Source organism: Dama dama, chromosome 9, assembly GCF_033118175.1.
Source record: "Dama dama isolate Ldn47 chromosome 9, ASM3311817v1, whole genome shotgun sequence".
Taxonomy (NCBI): domain Eukaryota; kingdom Metazoa; phylum Chordata; class Mammalia; order Artiodactyla; family Cervidae; genus Dama; species Dama dama.
Window position 1 is genome coordinate 20,961,058 of NC_083689.1, and position 24,186 is coordinate 20,985,243.

Sequence of the window (24,186 nt, forward strand, 5' to 3'; positions counted from 1 at the left end):
ATACCGTGTAAACACAAGTAAAACATTCGCTGAAGATTTCAGGTCCGTGTACAGGACCCTCAGTTTGCTCCCACACCAGAAATGGCAGTTGGTTTATAATTTGCCCCCAGCTGCGAAAGTGTGAAGTTAATTTTAGTCCCCTCTAGTTTCTTTGCATTTTCTTGTTCAGGGAGATGTTTGTCCAGGTGGAACCACTGCAACAAATGGTCCCAGGTCCCAGTCTCTCTCAGGTACATGGGCGTTCACTGTAAAATTCTTGCAGCTTGGCGAGTTTTCATAATAAAATGATGTTTAAAAATCTTAAAGTACATTTCTTATAGAAATCTTAGAAAACCTGAATTTAAAAAAGAAGAAAATAAAAGCTACATCTAATCTCTATGCTCACAGCTCCTACTAATGTTAGAAAATGTTAATTAAACTCTGCATATTCTTTTCTCTATCTTGGGATTATTGACATTGGAGTTGGATTATTCTTTGCTGTAGGAGTCAGCTGTAAAGTCCATCCACTGGGCACTAGAAGTACCACGCCCCACGTGTGATCGCCAAAACACTGTCTCATCCCCCACTCCCCTATCCTAACGTTTCTCCTCCTCCCCACTGGTAACCACTAGTTTATACTCTGCATCTGTGAGTCAACCTCTTTTTTGTTATATATATTCACCCATTTCTTGTGTTTCTTAGATTCCACCTCTAAGTGATATCATACAGTTTTTGTCTTTCTCTGTCTGACTTATTTCACTTAGCCTAATGCCCTCCACGTACATCCATGTTGCTGCAAATGGCAAATTTTCATTCTTTTCTATGGTTGTGTGTGTGTGTGTGTGTATTATATACACCCTCCAACAACACAAGGAACAACTCTACACATGGACATCACCAGATGGTCAATACTGAAATTAGATTGATTATATTCTTTGCAGCCAAAGATGGAGACACTCTATACAATAAGCAAAAAAAAAAAAAAAAAAAGTAAATCCATGGCTGATTCATGTCAATGTATGACAAAAGCCACTACAATATTGTAAAGTAATTAGCCTCCAACTAATAAAAATAAATGAAAAAAAAAAAAAAAAGACTGGGAGCTGACTGTGGCTCAGATCATGAACTCCTTATTGTCAAATTGAAGAAAAAAGGGGAAAATCACTAGGCCATTCAGCTATCACCTGAATCAAATCCCTTATAATTACATAGTGGAAGTGATAAATAGATTCAAGGAATTAGATCTGATAGAGTGCCTGAAGAACTATAGATGGAGGTTTGTAACATTGTACAGGAGGCAGTGATCTAAACCTTCCCCAAGAAAAAGAAATGCAAAAGGCAAAATGGTTGTCTGAAGAGGCCTTACAAATAGCTGAAAAAAGAAGAGAAGTGAAAGGTAAAGGAGAAAAGGAAAGATGTCCATGCAGAGGAGATAAGAAAGCCTTCCTAAGTGATCATTGCAAAGAAATAGAGGAAAACAATAGAATGGGAAAGACGAGATCTCTTCAAGAAAATTAGAGATACCAAGGGAACATTTTATGCAAAGATGGGCACAATGAAGAACAGAAATGGTATAGACCTAAGAGAAGCAGAAGCTATTAAGAAGATGTGGCAAGAATACACAGAAGAACTATACAAAAAAGATCTTCACGACACAGATAACAATGATGGTGTGATGACTCACCCAGAGCCAGACATCGTGGAGCAAAGTCAAGGGGGCCTTAGGAAGCATCTCTACGAACAAAGCTAGGGCAGGTGATGGAATTCCAGCTAAGCTATTTCAAATCCTGACAGATGCTGCTGCTAAAATGCTGCACTCAATATGCCAGAAAATTTGGAAAACTCAGCAGTGGCCACAGGACTGGAAAAGGTAAGTGTTCATTTCTTTTAGGAACGTCAAAGAATGCTCAAACTACTGCACAATTGCACTCATCTCACAAGCTAGTAAAGTAGTTCTCAAAATTCTCCAAGCTAGGCCTCAATAGTAAGTGAACTGGGAGCTTCCAAATGGTCAAACTGGATTTAGAAAAGGCAGAGGAACTAGAGATCAAATTGCCAGCATCCATTGGATCATAGAAAAAAAACAAGAGAATTCCAGAAAAGCATCTACTTCTGCTTTATTGACTTGGCTAAATCCTTTGTGTGGATGGAAAAAACTGGAAAATTCTTAAAGAGATGGGAATACCAGACCACCTGACCTGCCTCTTGAGAAACCTGTATGCAGGTCAAGAATCAACAGTTAGGACCAGACATGCAACAATGAACTGGTTCCAAATTGGGAAAGGAGTATGTCAAGGCTGTATATTGTCACCCTGCTTATTTAACTTCAAAGCAGAGTACATCATGAGAAACACTGGGCTGGATGAAGCATAAGGTGGAATCAAGATTGTTGGGAGAAATATTAATAACCTCAGATATGCAGATGACACCACCCTTATGGCAGAAAGTGAAGAGGAACTAAAGAAACTGATAAAAGTGAAACTTGATAAAAGTGAAACAGGAGAGTGAAAAAGCTGGTTTAAAACTCAACGTTCAAAAAATGAAGATCTTGGCATCTGGTCCCATCACTTCATGGCAAATAGATGGGGAAACAATGACGGATTTTATTTTTTTGGTCTCCAAAATTACTGCAGATGGTGACTGCAGCCATCAAATTAAAAGATGCTTGCTCCTTAGGAGAAAAGCTGTGACAGACCCAGATAGGATATTAAAAATCAGAGACATTACTTTGCTGACCAAGGTCCATATAGTCAAAGCTATGGTTTCTCCAGTAGTCATGTATGGATGGGAGAGTTGGACCATAAAGAAGGCTGAGTACTGAAGAATTGATGCTTTTTAATTGTGGTGTTGGAGAAGACTCTTGAGAGTCCCTTGGACAACAAGGAGATCAAACCAATCAATAGTAAAGGAAGTCATTCCTGAATATTCATTGGAAGGATTGATGCTGAGGCCGATGCTCCAATACTTTGCCACCTGATGCGAAGAATGGACTCATTGGAAACAACCCTGATGCTGGGAAAGATTGAAGGCAGGAGGAGAAGGGGACAACAGAGGATGAGATGGTTGGATGGCATCACTGACTCAATGGACATGAGTTTGAGCCAGCTTTGGGAGATGGTGATGAGCAGGGAAACCTGGTATGCTGCAGTCCATGGGGTCACAAAGAATCAGACAAGACTGAGCAACTGAACAACCACATGTATACACACACACACACACACCCCACATCTTTTTTCCATCCTTCTGTTGATGGACACTCAGGTTACTTCCATATCTTAGCAACAGTCAATAATGCTATGAACTTTAGGATGTACAGCACCTTTAGGGTGTATATTTTCATTTAAGTGTTTTTGATAATCTACAATAAGTGGTTTATTGAAGGATATGTGATTTCAGATGATTCTGGAGAGATTAATTAAGTCTTGACACATAAAGGAGCATGACGTGTAAGTGGGCATCAGGGCTAATATTCAGAATTTAGTTCATGGACCAACAACCCTGCCAGGTTGGACGTTCAAAGTCCAAACAGGGCCAGGAATATCAGGGTGTTAGTTTCCATCCTGACCTGATATTTCTGACCAAAATAAATTTGCAAATTTGGGGGAAGAGGTGGGCAGGAATCAGAAGAAGGAAGTCTCTTTTCTTCTGCTTTTCTAAGAAATATGATGTGGGCACATTAACTTTTACTTAGAGGCTGCTTTTCAGTCAAGCCCTACAAAGAGGAAGTTATCGAATCACTGAGCTGATCCCTTCCAGATGGATGCCCAAGTTCATGAGATGCTGAATGTCCCACTGTGGCCTTTCTCTCTGCATTCACCTCTCGGCCCCAACATATGCCCAACAACAACTTGATCATGCTATATTCTCCACCTGAATCTTACTTCCTTCCATCAGAGACCAGATCAATGCCTTTCATTCATAGAAGGCTATTTCTATTTTCTTTTCTTTTAATTAATTTTTTTACATACAAAAATGCTGTGCATAATGAATATATAAAACTCAGTGAGTTTGTAGATTAGTACACACTTGTAAGATCATCACTCATGCCAAAATATTGGTTCTCGGTACACAATGCTGAAATGAGATATGGAGACAGAGTTTTGAAGGAGAAAGAAAGAGTAGATTTATTCTTTGTCAGGCAAAGAGGGAGTATAGTGAGCTAGTGTCTCGGGAAGTGTTCTCCCCTCTCCAGGGGGAGACCAATCAAGACATGGAAATCTTTTCAGCCCCTCAGAATAGTCTCCAGTGCTCCCTTCTGGTCAGTACCATCCTCCCAACCCTGGAATTAACCCATCTCCACCACCACAGATTATTTTTGTCTGTTCTTGAACTTTTATTATGAATAGACTCACACCATCTGTTGTCTCTTCAATTGCTCTTCTTTTGTTAATCAGTGTCTATTAGATTTATCCATGTTGGGGCATGTAGCTGTGTTTTGTCCTTTTTCATTGGTATATGGGATTCCATTCCTTGAATATACCCTAATCTATTTATCCATACATATCTATTGGTGTATACGGGTACTCATTGCTCTTGGGAATATCTCTAGGAGTGAAATGACACACACACACACAGCAACAAGTATATATAGATAACTATAGATAGGGATAAAGATCACAGAGATACAGTAGTTGTGGCCAAATAATTTTCCAAAGTTTTTATACCAGCATTTATTGTTTCTCCCACATTTCTTAAATGACCTGCACCGAGAAATGGGGTGCTTTAATTATGTGCTATCTGGTTGCTATACTTGCTTCCTAGATACTGACGAGTATTTTTTCCCAGACTAGATTGTTCAGTTCTGTAAGGGTGGCACCCTGATGCATGTTGCTGCAAAAACCCACTTCCCCCATTTTCTTCCTGTAGTAACTAGCAGAACTCAGGGTGCAAACAAAGGATGAATGTTTGTTTGGTTATTTTTTAAATTAATTTATCTTTTATTGAAGGATGATTGCTTTACAGAATTTTGCTGTTTTCTGTCAAACTTCAGCATGAATCAGCCATAGGTATACATACATTCCTTCCCTCTTGAACCTCCCTCCCATCTCCCTCCCCATCCCATTCCTATAGGTTGATACAGAGTCCCTGTTTGAGTTCCCTGAGACAAAGAGCAAATTCCCGTTGGCTATCTATTTTACATATGGTAATGTAAGTTTCCATGTTACTCTCCCCATACATCTCACTCTCTCCTCCCCTCTCCCCACGTCCATAAGTCTATTCTCTATGTCTGTTTCTCCACTGTTGCCCTATAAATAAATTCTTCAGTGCCATTTTTCTAGATTACATATACATGCGTTAGAATATGATATTTATCTTTCTCTTTTTGACTCACTTCACTCTGTATAATAGGTTCTAGGTTCACTCACCTCACTAAAACTGGCTCAAATGCATTCCTTTTTATGGCTGAGGTAGGATTGTATTGCTATAAACTTCCCTCTTAGGACTGCTTTTGCAGCATCCCACAGGTTTTGAGTTGTGTTTCCATTGTCATCTGTTTCTAGAAATTTTTTGATCTCCCTTTCAATGTCTTCAGTAACCTATTGGTTATTTAGAAACATGTTGTTTAATCTCCATGTGTTTGTGTTTCTTACACTTTTTTTCTTCTAATTAATATTTAGTCTCATAGCATTGTGGTCAGAGAAGATGCTTGATATGATTTCAGTTTTCTTAAATTTACTGAGGCTTGACTGGTGACCCATGATATGGTCTATCCTGGAGAATATTCCATTTGCCTTTGAGAAGAAGGTGTATTCTTCTGCATTTGGATGGAATGTCCTGAAGATATCAATGAGATCCAGTTCACCTAATGTACCACTTAAGATTTGTGTTTCTGTATTAATTTTTGTTTTGATGGTCTGTCTATTGATGAGTGGAGTAAAGTCTCCTCCTATTATTGTGTTACTGTCAATTTCTCCTTTTATATCTGTTATTGTTTGTCTTATGTATTGAGGTGCTCCTATGTTGGGTGCATAAAAAAAAAAAGCTCAAAAGCTCAATTGGATTTCTTAGTGCCAATAAAATTGACAACTACAACAGAAAGGGGAAAAAAGAAGAAAAAAAATCCAAAATAATCTACAGAACAAGTCAAAAAACAAGAATAATAAACGTTTCTCTTGAGTTACTGCTGTCAGAGTCCTTTCCCTTGCTGGGAGTCACAGACCACCTCACCTCACCAGGATGCCCTCCAAGACTGTGCTGAGCTCTGGACCTGCTGTGGGGGCAGCGCAGATTCTAATCTGGTCCCACTCCTTTGTGTTCTTGCCTCCAATATCCACGGCTATCAGAGCGAGTGTGTTTTCTTTTGTGTGAGCTCTCAATGGCCTTTTACATATTCCATAGACACAGAGCTGCCTAGTTGATCACGTGGATTTAATCTGCAGCTTGTACAGCTGATGGGAAGGTTTGGGGTCTTCTTCCTTAGCCTCACTGCCCCTGGGCTTCAACTGTGGTTTTATTTGCACCTCTGCATGTGGGTCATCCACTGGGGTTTGCTCCTGAGACTACCCTGGAGGGCTTGGGTCTGCTCCAGTGAGGGCCAGGTGTGGAAGTGGTGCAGCTGCTTTGGGTCCCAGGGGTTCTGGCAGCACCAGGTACTCGGGGTTGGGGGGGGGGGGGGTTGGCAGCTAGGGCAGCAGGAAATACAGTGCTCTAGAAGGGTATGGCTCAGAGGGTAAAGCGTCTGCCTGCAGTGCAGGAGACCCAGGTTCGATCCCTGGGCCAGGAAGATCCCCTGGAGAAGGAAATGGTAACCCACTCCAGTATTCTTGCCTGGAGAATCCTAAGGACAGAGCAGCCTGGTGGGCTACAGTCCATGGAGTCACAAAGGGTCGGACACGACTGAGCGACTTTACTTTCACTTTCAGAAATGTATGGCAACCAGTATTGGCCAATACGCCCCAGTATTCTTGCCTGTGAACCCCTCTCTGATAGACAAGCCTGGCCGGCCACAGTCTACTGGGTTGCAAAGAGTTAAACACTATGGAAGCAACCCTGCACGCATAGATGCCAGACTTTTTTTGCCTGTGGCCGCTCTGCCCCAGTCAGAGTTGAGGTGAAGGCGGCGCAGCTGCTTGGCTTGCGGGGACCCTGCCGGAACCAAGTGTGCAGGGACACGGACTGCCTCTGCCGCAGGAGTTACGGTTCTATCAGAGGCTTTTTTCCAGTCTCTGGTAGCTGGTCTCTTTGGCCACTCTTTCTCCGTAGCTCCACCTGTTCAGGCACTTAGAGGGCTCCCTTGCCTGGGGTCATTCTCTGTTGTTTGGTGTGTCAGGCACATAGCGCCCCCAAACCCCCACCAGCTGTTTGATGAGCCAAACTCTCTGTTACTCAGCTGCAAATGCTGACGTGTAGGGGGAGAGAGGCTATGGGAATTGTTCCACCCCCTACTCATGACTCAGCAGTATTGCCTTGCTTCCACGGCTGCCTGGCTTTCCCTCACCATCATTTCCCACCACGATCTCCTCTCTCACATCCCCTCAGTCCATCTCTCCGCAGTCAGCAGAGGCTCTAGCCCTGGGATTGCTCCACAATCCCTAAGCTCCAGCTCCCAGCCGCTGCACCCTCCGGGGGCCAGCGTTCCTGTCCAGGGTACGTATGGCTGCGGCAAGGACTGTCTGATTCTCATTCCATTTAGACTGCCACAGATCAGCTGTTTCACTCTCAGCCTTTAAATATTTCTCCTCTGACTCATGACAATTGCCCCGATGTGGGGATTGGACCCCTGCTTCAGTTCCCCCACCCACTGAGGGCAGGTCCAGTCCTACTAACACTCCCGATACTCCCCCTAGTTCCTTCCTCCCACCGAGTTTTGCGTGGTTCTGTATATTCTTTTCCACTGGTCAGGTACTCCTGTCTGCCCTCAGCTGGTGTTCTGCATGCACTTCTGTGTCTGAAGATGTATTCCTGACGTATCCGTGGAGAGAGATGTGCTCCACGTCCACCCCCTCCTCCACCATCTTGTTCTCTTGTGTTCCATTGTTAATTGTAATATGCAGTAAGACGTTCCCATTTCACAGACATCGTTTTAATAACCAGTTGCTCTTAAAAATATAAAATGAATGGCAAAAACCACTATAATATTGTAAAGTAATTAGCCTCCAACTCATAAAAATAAATGAAAAAAAATGAACTGTAAGTACATTTATTACATATTTAGGCAAATATAGATAACAATGGAAATGCACAAAACAATGCTAGATACTGTTCACTGATAGGGGTGTTTTATTATGACTTTATATTTAAATGTATATCTGTTCAGATGCATATAATGCACATATCTGTGAAATTCAGAAAGGAAGGATATATGCTAAATAAATACTATTTGCCGCCTTGGGGAAATGGAAAGAGAAATAGAACCTGGGGTTGGAGAGTCAAAGGGAGTCATTGTATCCATCAAGTGTTATTTTCATTGTTTAAAAAGACCCAAAATGAATAAAATTAAATGTTACTAATTAAGACCCAAAATAAATATAATATAATGCTGCTGTTATTGCTGTTTAGTTGCTAAATCGTGTTTTTGGGATCCCATGACTGTAGCCCGCCAGGCTCCTCTGTCCATGGGATTTCCCAGGCAAGAACACTGGAGTGGGTTGCCACTTCCTCCTCCAGGGGATCTTCCCGACCCAGGGTTTGAACCTGTGTCTTCTGCATTGGCAGGTGGATTCTTTACCACTGGGCCACCAGGAAGCCCAATAAAATGTTACTAATTCTCCTTTCTAGGTGGTGGAAAAGTAAATGTTTGATATATTACATAGTAATTCTTTGGTTTTAATTTCCTTCTTTAAAAAGCGATTTTTTTTTTTGTCAAGAAAAAGATCAGGATTTGGTTATGGGTTAGCAAGAGACTAAAGACTGAGATTTCATGAATCTGAGTTAAGTGGTTCTTTCTTTCCTCCTTTGGCTCTCTGTTCCTTCATTTCTCAAATAGTTATTGAGCTCCAACTAATCTGTAAATCCTCCTTGGGAATATGAATGTTATCCCTGTTTCTAAAACATTCACAGGAGAGAGAGGTGAAGGAGATGCTCGGTGTCTATGGAGATGTCACTCACGTGGTACATGGGTGCTGGGTACATCGGTACTATCATCACATTTCTGTAAATCTGAAACAGTTCTTTTTTACTGAAGTATAGTTGATGTACAATGTTGTGTTAGTTTCTGGTGTATTTATCTATTCTTTTTAATAGATTCTTTTCCATTATAAGTTATTAGAAGATTTGAATATAGTTCCCTGTGCTATACCATAGGTTCTTGATGTGTATTTTATATATAATAGTATGTGTCTGCTAATCCCAAACTCCTAATTTATTCCTCCACCTGCCCCTTTCCCATTTGGTAACCTTAAATTTGTTTTCAGTGTCTGTGAATCTGAATCTGTTTCTGTTTTGTAAATAGGTTCATTTGTATCATTTTTTCTAGATTCCACATAGAGATGATATCATATGATATTTATCTTTGTCTGTCACTTAATATGAGAATCTATAGGTCCATCCATGTTGCTACAAATGGCATTATTTCATTCTTTTTTATGGCTAACAGTCCGCTGTATACATGTATCACATCTCTGATGTCCATTCATCTGTGGATGGACATTCAGGTTGCTTCTGTATTTTGACTATTGTAAACAGCGCTGCTCTGAACATTAGAGTACATATTTCTTTTCAAATTAGTTTTCTTCGGATATATGCCCTAGAGTGGGATTGCTGGATCATATGGTAGGTATATTTTTAGTTTTTTAAAAGAACTTCCATATTGCTCTACACAGTGGCTGCACCAATTGATATTCCTACCGATAGTGTTCTTTGCAGCACTGGGCTTTATTTCCCTCACCAGTCACAGCCACAACTAGTCGTTTTATCACTTTGGCTCAGCCTCTTCATTCTTTATGGAGTTATTTCTCTGCTCTTCTCCAGATGCATATCGGGCACCTACTGACCTGGGGAGTTCATCTTTCACTGTCATATCTTTTCATACTGTTCATACAATTCGTGGGGTTCTCAAGGCAAGAATACTGAAATGGCTTGCTATTCCTTCTCCAGTGGGCCACGTTTTGTCAGAATTCTCCACCATGACCCATCTGTCTTGGGTGGCCCTACACAGCATGGCTCATGGTTTCATTGAGTTAGACAAGACTGTGATCCATGTGATCAGTTTGGTTAGTTTTCTGTGATTGTGGTTTTCATTCTGTCTGCCCTTTGATGGATAAGGATAAGAGGCTTGTGGAGGCTTCCTGATGGGAGGGACTGGCTGTGGGGGAATCTGGGTCTTGCTCTTGAAGGGTTGCAGCTGCCAGCCGTGTGTTACACTGGGATCTGTGACCCCCAGAGGAGAGAATTTCAAACCAAGGTCAGCGACAAGCCTTGACTACTTGGAGATTTTTGTGCAGCAAAGTTTTATTAAAATATAACAGAGATAGACAAGGCTTCTGACAGAGACATCAGAAGGAAACAGAAAGTGCCCGCTTGCTAGTTTTTAGCAAGGTGTTTTATGTCTGCTGGTGAGCTGTTAATCAGATAAATGAGGCTCCTCAAGGCTGAGGGAGTTTCACCAGCCCCCTCTCTCACAATATGCATTTTTGAGATAGAATGACATGAGGTGTCATGCCCCAGTCATAAAACAATTGATACGAACACTGGTTTGTGAGCCATTATCAGCCCAAGGTTTGAGAAAAGAAAAAAATGGTTAGTTTTAGGCAGAACTGGTTTTGTCAACAGAAAAGGGGAAAAAAACCATCTGTCACTTGCACTTGATTTTCTCCTGCTGCCTGGGGACCGCTGGCCTCCTACCTATTACCCTCTCACTTCCCCCTTTTCTTTTAGGAGAATTATGTTGCCTAGGGAATGGGGTGGTGTTCTCATCCCATAACTGCTTCCACTGATAAGGGGTGTTGTCCCTAAATTCATGAGGCAACATATTCTCCTCATCCTCATATTGGGGGTCTCTGATCCAGAGGCCCCAGGCAGTAGTTGGAGGAAGCTGTGGCACTCATAGGAGTTTGGCCAACTGTTTGTAACTTAAAAGCCTTCATGCAGCTAGAAACAAATTCAACTACACAGTTACAGATGCATGGAACAAACAGCAAAAACAGAACAATCAGCAAAGTTAGAAGTCACCTTATGTCCACAGTTAAGGTACAAAATGTTACACTAGTCCACTTTACGATTGTTAGATGTCATCAGATTAAGAGTCATCACATATGATTGTTGTTGTCGAAGGCAGTTGCAGACTTGGAGAAAGTCCTTTCCCTGATGTGGAGATGCCCACCATGGGAAGCCTTCCACCGATGAGGAGGGGAGCACTCCGCAGACCCAGCAATTAGACCTATTGTGGAATGTGGCTTAGAAATGAGCCCAGGACAGGAAGGCACTGTCTTGAGAGTCAAACAGTGGAATCAGGATTTTTGGAGTCAACATATGCAGAGCCACAGAGATTATTGGGCCCATCTGAGAAATGAAAAGTAAAATCATAGAGAATAAAGACATAAAAATGACATCACTTAGTCTGAGGGGTCAGTATGCCACTTTTTAACTCAAGCATGGTGTACCCATGAGTCAATTCTTGGTGTCTTGACAGCTGTGAGAGAAGAAAGAGCAACCTGTTAAGGGCCTTCCCAGAGGGGCTTGAGAGATTGCCCCCCAGGTGCCAATGTCTTTATCAGGACCTCCGTTCCTGGCTCAGACAGTGGCTTGCTTGACTCAGAGGCTGAGTCAGGAGTCCTTTCCTAGAGTTCCTGGGGAGAGAGACTTTGCTTTTAAAACCTGTCCAGCCACCACCATGGCACAATGTTTTCTGCTTCCCATCCCAAACAACAGAACTGCCATCTGTAAATATTTTCATGTCAGAATTATCTAATAAGGTATCCATTAGATCTTCCCGAGCTGTATAGTTTAAGGTTAGAAATTGATCAAGTGTTTCATTTTTTTCTCAGCAAGGAAAGTGGCAGGATTTAAGTTTTCACAGACTTTAAGCTTAGTGATTGGTCCTTCTAACAACAATGACTGATATTTATGCCAACTGTCTGTCATTCAGATATTAACTTTAGAGCTTAAGATTTCACCAACATCATGAGAAGTCAGTACAGTAAGATTTCACCCATTAAAACTTAAGAGCTTCAGGTACTATTAAAGCAATAGTAACAATTACTCTTGGACACTGTGGCCACCGACATGCCACTACGTCTAATTCTCCACTCAGGTATCCTAAAGGTTGCTGGTGAGGTCCTCAAGGTTGTGTCATAACTCCCTAGGCCATACTTTTTCTTTCAGTGACAAACATTAAACTCTGATCCAGTGGGCAAGTTCAAAGCAGGAAATGCAGGAGATCAGTTCGAAGAGCCTTAAAAGTCTTTTGAGTATCTGGAGACCAAATCACCTTGTCAATTTGGGCTTGCTGAGTTTCAGTTATAAGTTTATGTAAAGGCTGGGCAAGTTTCCCATAACCTGGAATTCAAATGCTGCAGTAGCCTGTGATGACCCCAAATCCTCCCAGTTGTCTTAAAGTCACAGGTAGGGGATAATTTCATATAGGCTTAATTCTTTTGGGACCTATGGCCCTCATCCCTTTGGGTATGATTAGGCCTTCAAATCAATGACTGAACAATATTTGGCTCATTCAGGAATTTCAGACAATAAAGTATAAGAATTAGGCACCATGGGGTGTAAAGGAACCGCAGTCTCATTTACTATTTGTAAATCTTGAACTAGTCTCCATTTATCATTTGACTTTTTCACACCCAAAGTAGGAGTGTTGCATGGACTGTTGCAGGGAATTAATAGCCCGTGCCCCTTTAAATGTTCAATGATAGGTTTTAACCCTTCCTTAACCTCGGGCTTTAGAGGATACTGCTTTTGGTGTGGAAATATGTGAGGGTCTTTGAGCTTGACAGTGACAGGAATAGCATTTTGGGCTTGACCCGCAGTTTTTCCATCATCCCACACTCTAGGATTTACATTTTGTTCAATTAATGGGAAAGAAAGAGAGGGCTTCCTATTCATGAAAACAGAGGCATGGACCTTGCTCAGCATATCCTTCCCCAAAAGGGGTGAGGGAGACTCTGGCAGGATCAGAAACTCATGTGAAAACAGCAGAGAGTCCCAGTTGCAGCTTAGAGGACAACTGAAATAATAACATTTGGCTCATCCAGAAAGTCCCATTACAGTACTGGATTGGGGGAAAGTGGGCCAGGGGCTTCAGTAAGCACAGAGTAAGTTGCCCTGGTGTCCAAAAGGAAATAAACAGATTGGACCCCCCCCCCCCAACAGTTATTAATACCTGGGGTTCCTCAGGTGTATTTAGGACGGGAGCTTGTGTGGGCACCTTCGGTCTTGGTTGTCCTGAGAGTCCAGCCTCTGGGGCCTGTCTCTGGGGGCAGTCTCTCCTGTGTGGTCCTTTGAGGACAGGACATGCACCCAGGGGTGGCTTAGAAGCCTGAGGGCAATCCCACTTGAGGTGCCCTTCCTTTCCACAGTAATAACAAATCCACCCCTTTCCACCTGGGTCCCACTGGGCCCTTTTTTCAGTCTGTCTCAGAATGGTTCTGACTGCCATTATTAGGGCTTCAGTCTGTTCCTTGGCCTTTCTCTGCCTTTCTTTCCTCTCCTCATATTCCCTGCCATAATAAACTGTCTGAGTCAGTTGCAACAAATTATCTAAAGACTGATTTGATACATACACTTGTTTTAGTAGCTTATGGCAGATATCTGGAGCCAACTGAGTGAAAAATCTATCCTTTAAGATCACTCTTCCCTCTTCACTTTCAGGATCGACCTCAGTGAATCTGTGAAGGGCTTCTCACAGTCTATCTAGGAATTTACAGGTGTTTCCTTCTCTTCCTGTTCTATGTTTGCCAATTTGGCATAGTTTAGTCTTAGCATGTGCTTGCCTGAGTCCTTTGAGAATACATCTGAAAAACGACTCTGACCCCATCTCCCTTTAGCTGTGTTATAGTCCCAGTCTGGTTCTATAGTTGGGACCACTGGATTCCCAGTAGGGAGGGTGGCTATCTCATCTTACCTCTTTCCTGCTGATTCATTACCGAGCCATTCATCTCCATAACTCAATAGCTTTCTCCAAAACTCAAGTTTTTGAGTCAGGAGTTAGCATCTGCCCCAGAATATACATCACATCCTTTCAAGTAAGGTCATAAAGCAGAGTAACACCCTTAAAGTCTCTAATATATTTTTCTGGGTCCTCTAAATAGTCTCCCAGGTCTTCCTTGATTCTTTATATTTCTCGATAAGAAAAGGGCTCATTGATTATTTTTCCTGGTGGGTGCTTCATGGAGAGGCAACATCTTGTTTGACTGTTCCTCAGCCTCTCTGGCTGCCCTTCACATACGATCCCAAGGATAGACTGGAGAAACCTGTTTTTCCTTATCTTTTTGTCTCCTGTCCTCCATCTCATCCTGTATGTCACTCTTAGTTTGAGCTGTCTGAGCTTCTTTTACTTCAACTGTCTGAGTTTCAGTTGAAAGCAGAGTAGTCTGAGGTCATATTGAGACAGCAGTTTGAACTGCCACTGAGACTGGGGCAGTTTGAAATTCAGTAGGCAACCCTCCCCTGAGGGGTGCCCTGACTTTCAGCTTGCTCAGTTGGAAGCCCCCACTATGGGGGGCCAAGTAGGAGGACAGGAGGGAGCTGAAGTTTTCACACCCAAATCTATACCCTTAGGACATAAGTCTGGCATGTCTCGCAGAGAGAAAAAAAGGCAACACATATGCTACTTCTACCCATTTCCCTTGTATTCTACAGAACTGGTCTAATTGTAAGACAATATTATAATTAAAGATGCTCCAACTGGCCACTGTTTCCCTTCCTCCAATGGATACCATGGCCATGCAGTTTCACATAGGAAGATCAGGTGACTCTTTTTTAAGCCCTGGGGGTCGAATCTATCCCAGTTTTTCAGGATGCAGTTCAAAGGAGTGAGGCTGGAACTGTTAGCTCCCATCTGTAAGAGAGAAAAAGCAGCGTCCAGCGGCCTTTTCTACCAGAGGTGTCCCTCCCTGCTCTAGGTGGGGGTGGAGACAGACCTTCCACCTAAACTTCCTTCCCTGGCTGGAGTTAACCTGTGTCTTACTGACCCAGGTGTCCCACTACCATCCCTCCCCATTCTGCCACCAAGGTGGGATGGAGATGCACCAGAGGTAGACCTAGTGGCATCCCAGATTGATATCCAGTTCCTTACCATCAAAACCTCTGTCTGATTTCTGCTCCTCCTCTGATGCCACTCACGGTTCAAGAGAGTAGCCTTCTGGAATGCCTCCCAAGCTAAGACTGCCAGGGGAAACATCCATCTCCTGCATGCCTGTGCATGGTCCTGAGTATATTCCTAATCACAGGAGAACTGGTAAATCATAAAGGACAAACACAAAACTCAAGATGTCCCTTCTGAGTGCCACCACGCCAGTATAGGTGATAGCAAAAGAGGTGGTGAAGGGCTAGCCAGTGAGGAAAAAGTGATTTTTTTCCCTTGAGTTCTTAGGGCCAATCTTTCCAAAGTCACCAGAGAGGCTCCTCTGGTCCACTAACAGCTAGTGTTACCAAAGGAAAAAGCTCATTGCTTTTTCCAATCTCACCAGATCCTGGGATTCCTGATCTGTGTCCTCAAAAATCTCACAGTCACCAGCAGGACTCCTGTCCACATAGATCGGAGGCACAGCCATGATAAAGACTCACTTTGAGGTCACTAGTTCCTGAGTCAGGCAGCTAACAGAGTGACTTCTAGCCTGAGAGACCTTCTGGGAGCTAGAGCTCCACCTAGCTACTGAACATGCTCTTGTCTGTAGTGCATGAAAAAATAACCAACAGCATGGATTCCAAGTCCTTTGAAAGTCTATATTCTGACATGTTTGGTTAGTATTTCTAATTCCTCAGGCAGTAGTGAAATGGTCAAAGAGACCAGAAAAGGTGGCTGAAGAAAGAAAGCTTGGTCCACATGCTTCACCCATTTCTGACCTCTCCCCTTGCAGGAACTTTGGGTGCCTCTTAACATTGGCAGGTCGGTATAAACCTCCAGCAAGGCTTCCCTTGGAGCTGCCTTTGGTCATTATGAGGCACCACAAAACCGCAGACCAGGGCTCAATGATCACTTCCTGGCCAACTCCACATCTCATTCATGCTGCTTTCACACACACAGGCACATCATAGAGTTAGTAAAGTACTGCAGTACTTTACTAGTACTGCAGTGTGTTTACTAGGGGAACAAAGAACTAGAACTCCAAGCATCCTTACCTTTTCTTGAAGATCCCAGATGAGCCCCCAAGATGAATGGCTGCTGCTCCAAGACGTGTATTATACCAGGATTTGTGACCTCCAGAGGAGAGGATTTCAATCCGGGGTCAGAGACAAGCCTTGACTACTTGGAGCTTTTTCTGTAGCAAAGTTTTATTAAAGTCTAATATAGATAGAGAAAGCTTCTGACATAGACATCAGAAGGAGACAGAAAGAGTGTCACCTTGCTAGTTTTAAGCAAGGCGTTTTATGTCTGTTAGCGAGCTTCTAATCAGATAAAAGAAACACCTCCAGGCTGAGGGAGTTTCACCAGGCGCTTCTCCCACAATATGCAGTTTTGAGATAGGATGGCACTATGTCATCCCTGGCCATAAAACAATTGACATGAGTTTTGGTTTGTTGAGCCATTATAAGCCCAAGGTTTGAGAAAAGAAAAAAAAGTTAGTCTTAAGCAGAACTGGTTTTGTCAACAGAGAAGGGGAAAAAACATCTGCCACTTGCAGCTTATTTCCTCCTGCCGATTGGGGACCTCTGGCCTTCTTACCTGTTACCCTCTCAATTCCAGAAATAAGGGATATTATATGATATTTCTCCTTCTCTGTCTGACTTACTTCACTCAGTATGACAATCTCTAGGCCCATCCCGTTTGCTGCAAATGCATTATTTCATTCTTTTTAATGGGTGGGTAATATTCCATTATATATATATGTACCACATCTTCTTTATCCACCACTCTGTTGATGGATATTTAGGTTGCTTCCATGTCTTGGCTTCCATGTCTGCAGTTCATGGGGTAGCAAAGAGCTGGACATGACTAAGCAACTGAATGACAACATCATGTCTTGGCTATTGTAAACAGACCTACGATGAACCCTGGGGTTTGAGGATTCTTTCTGATCATGTCCAGAAGTGGGATTGCAGGGTCATAAGATAGCCCCAGAGGTTTCATCTTGTTCTTTCATTTGAAACATACTCCTCAGCCTTCTCACTGTGTTTCACTTTCTCCATTTGCCCCTATGAAGTTGGTTGAAACAGTAACCTTTCCCAGTCCTGAAGGCGAGTTCTTGTTGGGAGTGTCTATATACTGTCTATGTGAGCCCATTTGCTTTAGTTGGGAATGGTTCTAAAGTGAGCTTGGAGTGGATCTTCCCCCTGGTACACTGGCAGCTGCTGCCTCGATGGGAGGATGAGCTAGATTCAGAGGAGTTAGACCCAGAGCCAGAAGTGAGCTGGGACTTTTCCTAGACTCCATGAAATCATCATCCTAACAGTATCTGATGCTTTTGAACTGTGGTGCTGGAGAAGATGCATGAGAGTCCCTCGGACAGCAAGGAGATACGGCATTATAACCTTTGCAAAGACAATAGCTCTGCTGTCTTGTTAGGACCAAATCCACATTGCAGAGAGAGCTAAAAACAGAGACACTACCTAAAGGATGACGCCATCCACAGTCTAGGAAAAATACTCACTTTGCTATACAGTGGGGATTCCCTGGTGGCTCAGTGGTAAAGAATCTGCCTGTCAATACAGGAGACATGGGTTCAATCCCTGGGTTGGGAAGATCCCCTGGAGAAGGAAATGGCAACCTACTCCAGTATTCTTGCCTGGAAAATCCCATGGACAGAGGAGCCTGGCAGACTACAGTTCATGGGGTCACAAAGAGTCAGAAAGGACTGAGCGACTATAACAACGACGACAAAATCAACTGTACTGCAGTTAAGAAAATGAAAATGACCTGAATGCATGTACCTGACAAAGGTGCATATACATCATACATGCTCAATTTCTGCAAACAGTCCTTGAATGTTTAATGAGAGGTGACATGCAAATGAAAAAAAAAACCACAAGAAAAGGTGCTCAACATTTTAAAAACCACAATGAGATACCTATTTTACCCATGCAAATGGCTAAAAGTCAAAGTACTGATACTATCAAGTGGTGTTCAGGAAGTGGAGGAAGTGAAACTCTTCAATATTCCTGGGTTATTGTAAACTATTGCAAACATCTTGGAGTTTTGTCAGCTTCTTTTAAAATGGATCATTAACATATGACCTAGCAATTACACCCAAGGTATTTACCCCAGAAAAATGAGACACGTGGCCACACACACACACACACAAACACAAATATTGTACTAGAATGATCATAGCATCTTTATTCATGGTAGAAAAATGGAAATAACTCAAATAGACATCAATAGAAACATGGATAAGCAAATTATGATATACAATAGTGTGAAATGGTACTTAGCAATAAAAAGGCACAGACTAGCAACATATGCATGAAATGGATGAATTCTAAAATCATGATGAGAGAAACATGGTAGGCACCAGGAGTACATAGCGTATGATTCCATGTATATGGACTTTAAGAACCGACAGAATTAATCTGTTGCTATAGAAATCAGAATAATTGTTTCTGGGGTGGAAGACTGGGGATGAATGATTGAAAGGATTATGTGGGAACTTTCAGGAATAATGCAGATAGTCCATATCATGATTTGATTGATACAGTTGATAGATATACAGCCAGGAGATGTGGGTTCAAAACTGGGTTGGGAAGATTCCCTGGGGAAGGAAATGGCAATCCACTCTATTATTCTTGCCTGGGAATTTCCATGGATGGAGGAGCCTGGTAGGCTACAGTCCATAGGGTTGCAAAGAGTTGGACACAACTTAGCTACTAAACAACAACAAATACATGTATATACATTTGGAAACTCACCAAATTTAAGATCTACACATCTCTGTGTAAAATAATTGAAAACATTATTCTTAATTATTTGCAAATAACACTGTAACACTACACAAAATATTATTCAACATAAGCATACATTCTGCCAACAATTCACCTGTAGGATAAATCAGTTCTCATGGACGATTGAGTCATATGGCTAATTCTTTCTCCAGTGTGATTGGAAGGATGGCATGGAAGAGCTTGTCATATTCAGACTGAAGTATTGTTTCTTTTTCCCAATAAGTTGGATGGTTTCTCCATCTCCATGTGTGAATTTGTGGGAGAGACAGAAATATAATTAACGTTGAAATATTCCTGAAAGTAATTTTTGAAATCATTTGATGGCAATTTCCTGACAAAAACATGAGATTCATATTGAAGCATGGATCCCAGGGAAAGTCTGAGTGTTTTTCTTCCAGGCTTAATGTACTTAACTTTGTTTTTTATATCTCAGAAAGTTGAAGATATGAAAGTAAGCATAAGATGATGAAGTCTGCCCCCCTTAACTCACCCATGAGGAGAGTGACCTCAAATTCATATCCAAATTAATTTCAGAAGTAGGTCTAAAACCAAGGTCTCACACTCTTACATCTCACCTAAACTCATCTTATTTATCCCTTCATTCATTTTCCTTCATCATTATCAAGTAACAGAAGAAAAGCGTTTTGAAACGTCTATCACCTTCTTCAAGTACTATTTTGCCTATGCCAACAGTCCTTAAATTATGATCGGGTGGAGAGGGAGGTGGGAGGGGGGATCGGGATGGGGAACACATGTAAATCCATGGCTGATTCATGTCAATGTATGACAAAAACCACTACAATATTGTAAAGTAATTAGCCTCCAACTAATAAAAATAAATGGAAAAAAATTATGTCTTTTTGTTTTTTTAAAAACACCAGTGTTCTACAAAATGTAAAGACGTTTTCTACAGGGAAAAAAAATCCTGGCTGAAGATGTTTGGCAAATCCCAAATTCTGCAGCCTCTTTGAAGGTTTACAAAGTATAGGCCTGGTTAAGGCTCAGAGCATACCAGCAGTGAAACACCTGTTTGGCAACTTGTGAAACTCATGAACAAGTATATCTTAGTTACAATATAACATAAATAAGAAAGAATTTCATTCACGTTTTTGTAACTCCAAGGTTTGGACTCAGATTACTGTTGTTATTTAGTTGCTAAATCGTGTCCAGCTCTTTTGGGACCCATGGACTGTATAGCCTGCCAGGCTCCCGTGTCCATGGGATTTCCCAGGTGAGGATACTGGAGTGGTTTGCCATTTCCTTCTCCAGGGGATCATCCTGAGCCAGGGATCTAACCCGCATCTCCTGCACTGGCAGGCAGTTCTTTACCACTGAGCCACCAGGGAAGTCCTTGCCCTCAGAAACCAATAATCCCAGAAAAACAAAATCTTTCACTGTGCAGATTATATGTGGGTAAGTATGCTATGACCCCACCCTACAGGTGCTCAGTGTCAGATATTGCACAGTACGCTGAGACAGAGATGCTAACAAGTTCCTGTACCAAGAATCAACACGTGGTCCATTCTCACTATTGGCAGAGGGGCAGACCCAACTGCCGGCTGGTTTGAAGAGAATAATTCAAATTAGGAAACAGCATGGACTAGGAGAGGAAATCATCTTACCATGTGGGTTTGGCTGGTAGAGCTGGAAAGGATGTAGCTGTCAGACTCTGTCTTTTTATTCATCCTCCTAACCCACTTTACGTACTCATCTCTCACCTGAAAAAGATGGTAAACAAAAATCTTGCATTTTAATTCTTTCTGGCTATATGCACGGATGCTACCGAAAATAGTACTTTCCCCCATTTTTATTTGCAGATGGTCCATAGGGGCTATATCAGATAGATTGATCTATGAGTGATTGTGTGTTAGTCACTCAGTCATGTCCAACTCTTTGTGACCCTATGTACTATAGCCCACCAGGTTCATCTGTCCATGGAATTCTTCAGGCAAGAATACTGGAGTGGATTGCCATGCCCTTCTCTAGGGGGGTTTCCCAGCACAGGGATCAAACCCAGGTCTCCTGCATTGCTGGCAGATTCTTTACCATCTGAGCCACCAGGCAGGCCCCTATGAGTGATTACAGAGATAATATATGTGGATTAGCCTATGTATCTTTATGCTAATGATAACATAGCATTTATATTATCCTTAAAAGCATGAGCCATTTTCTGTAACCACTGAGAATTACTTCCTCCTCTCAATGTTGTTGGTGATGTTCAGTTGTTAAGTCTTATCCCACTCTTTGAGACCCCATGTACTGCAGCACACCAGGTTTCCCTGTCCTTCAGTATCTCCTGGGATTTGCTCAAACTTACATCCATTGAGTCGATGATGCCATCCAACTATCACATCCTCTGTTGCCCCTTTTTCCCCCTGCCCTCAATCTTTCCCAGTATCATGGTCTTCCAATGAATTGGCTCTTTGCATCAGGTGCCAAAGTATTGGAGCTTCAGCTTCAGCATCAGTCCTTCCAATGTATATTCAGGGTTGATTTCCTTTAGAATTGACTGGTTTGATCTCCTTGCTGTCCAAGGGACTCTCAAGCATCTTCTCCAGCACCACAGTTTGAAGCATCAATTCTTCAGCACTCAGCCTTATTTATGGTTCAACTCTTACATTTATACCTGACTACATGTCTCTCTGAGATCCATACAACCCCACTGGAGTGAAACCTAGCAATATCTATCTATTTATCAAGTCAGAATGCAGTGCAAAATCACTGCTTAGAAAGTTTATGTGGTCCAGCCAATGCTGGCACCTGGATCACCACTACCACCACATTCTCCTACACTCAGAGCCCTGCCCTCGCTACACGTCTTTGGGTTCTGGAACTGGCCAGGGTTTCCACATCAGCTTTACTTCCCTTCTTTGGCTGGTTGTGTCCTACCCACCTTAAGCTCCTCACCGTCAAGTCTAAAGAAGCCCTACTTGGTAGTTTAATATCCCCCTAACAATTTTCCCCGTGGTGCAAACCAGTTGGTTATTCATGTCTAATTATGTTGTTTCCTATTTCTGATTTCTTCACTGTTCAGAAAGCAGCCCCTGGATCCCCCAGAGCCAAGCAAGTAATAATCATTAATATACCATAGGAATAGTAAGAAATGGAAGCCACTGTCCCCCAAACTTTAGTTTTGCTGCTGTCAGACCCCATATTCATTGTCTGAGAAGAATGGGGAAGCTACCATCCAATACTCATTGGGAAACTGGAAAATTGGAAAACGGCGACTTGAACTCTAAAGGGGAATCAAGATGGCAGAGTGGTAGGATGTGGAACTCACCTCATCCTACAGATACATTAAAAATGCATCTACAAACAGGGGCTTGAACTCCTGGACTCAGTGGAGAATGGTAGGCTTGGGGAAAATGGGAACACACCATCAGGCAGGAGGGCATCATGTGGGAGAGAAGGGCTAGCCAGGTAAATGCAGGAGAGGGCACCATCTGGGAGCTGGGAAGAAGACAGGATGGGTCCTATTACCTGCTGGTTGAGGAGGCAGTGGACCAGGAAGATGTAGACTCCCTGCAGGACATTGGTGATGGTGAAAGCATAGGCGATGATGGATCTGATGGGTTCCTTTATCAGTTCAGCGAGAAAGAAGCCAAGGCACCAGGAACAGCCCAAGAGGAAAAGCTGAGCAATGGCTTTAAACGTCAGCATCCTGTTAACACCAAAAAGGAGAGTCACCAACTCACCACCTTCTCTCTTGAATAGTACGTTGTCCTGTCTTCAGACCCCATCTGCCTTCCTCTCCAGTTGCTGTTATTTAGTTGCTAAGTCATATCTGACTCTTTGCAAGCCCATGGACTGCAGCCTCCAGGCTCCTTCATCCATGGGATTTTCCAGGCAAGAATACTGGAGAGGGTTGCCATTTCCTTCTCCAGGAGATCTTCCCAACCCAGGGATTGAGCCTAGATCTCCTGTATTGGCAGGCAGATTCTTTACCACTGAGCCACCTGGGAAGCCCATTCTCTCCAGTTAATGGTGAAATTTTCTCAAGCCAAGATGGACTTGGAGAAACTGTGGTGGTGAGTGCAATATTTGGAAGTAATGGCTATCATTTTCATTGTAAAAGCTCTAATAGATTAACATGAGTTTATTCCATGGATGTTTTCCTCTATATGAATGTTTATAACTGGAATGATATTTTGTGGTGGTGCTGGCTGTTTAGTCGCTAAGTCGTGTCCAACTCTAGTGACCCAATGGACTGTAGCCCACCAGGCTTCTGTGTCCATGGGATTTCCCAGGCAAGAATATTAGTGTGGGTTGACATTTCCTTCTCCAGGAATGGTATTTTACCATTACTTATTTTAATGCAGCAGAATACACATAACACAAAATTTAAACACACAGTTCAGAGGCATTCAATACATTCACGTTGTTGTGCCACTAGCACAACACTATCTTTCTACTGAGCTTTTTTTCACCCTGAAGAACTGAAACTCTGTATCCAAAAAACAATAAATACCTATTCCTTCCTACCCTCACCCCCTTGGCAGCATCAATTCTACTTTCTGGTTCTATGAATCTTCTCATTAATTTCAAGGTTTCAAATATATATGATTTTAAGGGTGATTCTCATTTGACAGTGGCTCCTAACATGGTAGGCAACTCTCTACAGATGACTGTTCAGGGGATTCTCAGGTGCCTCAGTAGGTAAACCATCTGCCTGCCAATGCAGGTGACATGGTTTTGATTGTTGTGTCAGAAAGATTCCCTGGAGGAGGAAATAGCAACCCACTCCAGTATTCTTGTCTGGGAAATCCCAAGGATAGAGGAGCCTGGTGGGCTACTGTCCATGAGGTCGCAAACAGTCAGACACCACTTAGTAACTGAGCATGCATGCATGCTTGAAAAAGCAATCCTTTAGAACTACAACTCATGCTAAGCCCATTAAACTGTCTAAACCCATTTTACCTTGTGTTTTGTATCTTGGACACATCTCTATTGAGAGAAGAAAGTTGGTCTCTCAAAATCCACAGGGTTATTGAGTAAAAGATTAAGTTTATCTGAAAGAAAAAAAATAAGAAACTAACTGTGGACCAACATACAGAGTCAGTTTTTTCATCATGGCCATTCTGACCCGGGTGAGGTGAACTGCTCATTGTAGTCTGATCTGCATTTCTCTAATAGCTCATGATGTTGAGCATCTTTTCATGTGTCTCTTGGCCATCTGTGTGTCTTCTTTGGAGAAATGTCTATGTAGGTCTTCTGCCCATTTTT

At 42.4% G+C, this 24,186-nt stretch overlaps 1 protein-coding gene across 2 annotated transcripts in view; it reads right to left on the reverse strand.

The window, feature by feature from the left end:
• Nucleotides 1-18,335: 18,335 nt before the first annotated feature.
• LOC133062036 (adhesion G protein-coupled receptor E3-like) overlaps nt 18,336-24,186 on the reverse strand; it is a 39,860-nt gene continuing 34,009 nt past the window's right edge. For both annotated transcript variants that reach the window (XM_061150537.1, XM_061150536.1), the window contains 4 exons: nt 23,881-23,972; nt 22,444-22,624; nt 20,586-20,681; nt 18,336-19,203 (listed from right to left, as the gene is read on the reverse strand). In XM_061150537.1, coding sequence (XP_061006520.1) covers nt 19,153-19,203; nt 20,586-20,681; nt 22,444-22,624; nt 23,881-23,972 — 420 coding nt within the window. In that variant the 3' untranslated portion in view covers nt 18,336-19,152. The remainder of the gene's footprint in view (nt 19,204-20,585; nt 20,682-22,443; nt 22,625-23,880; nt 23,973-24,186) is intronic.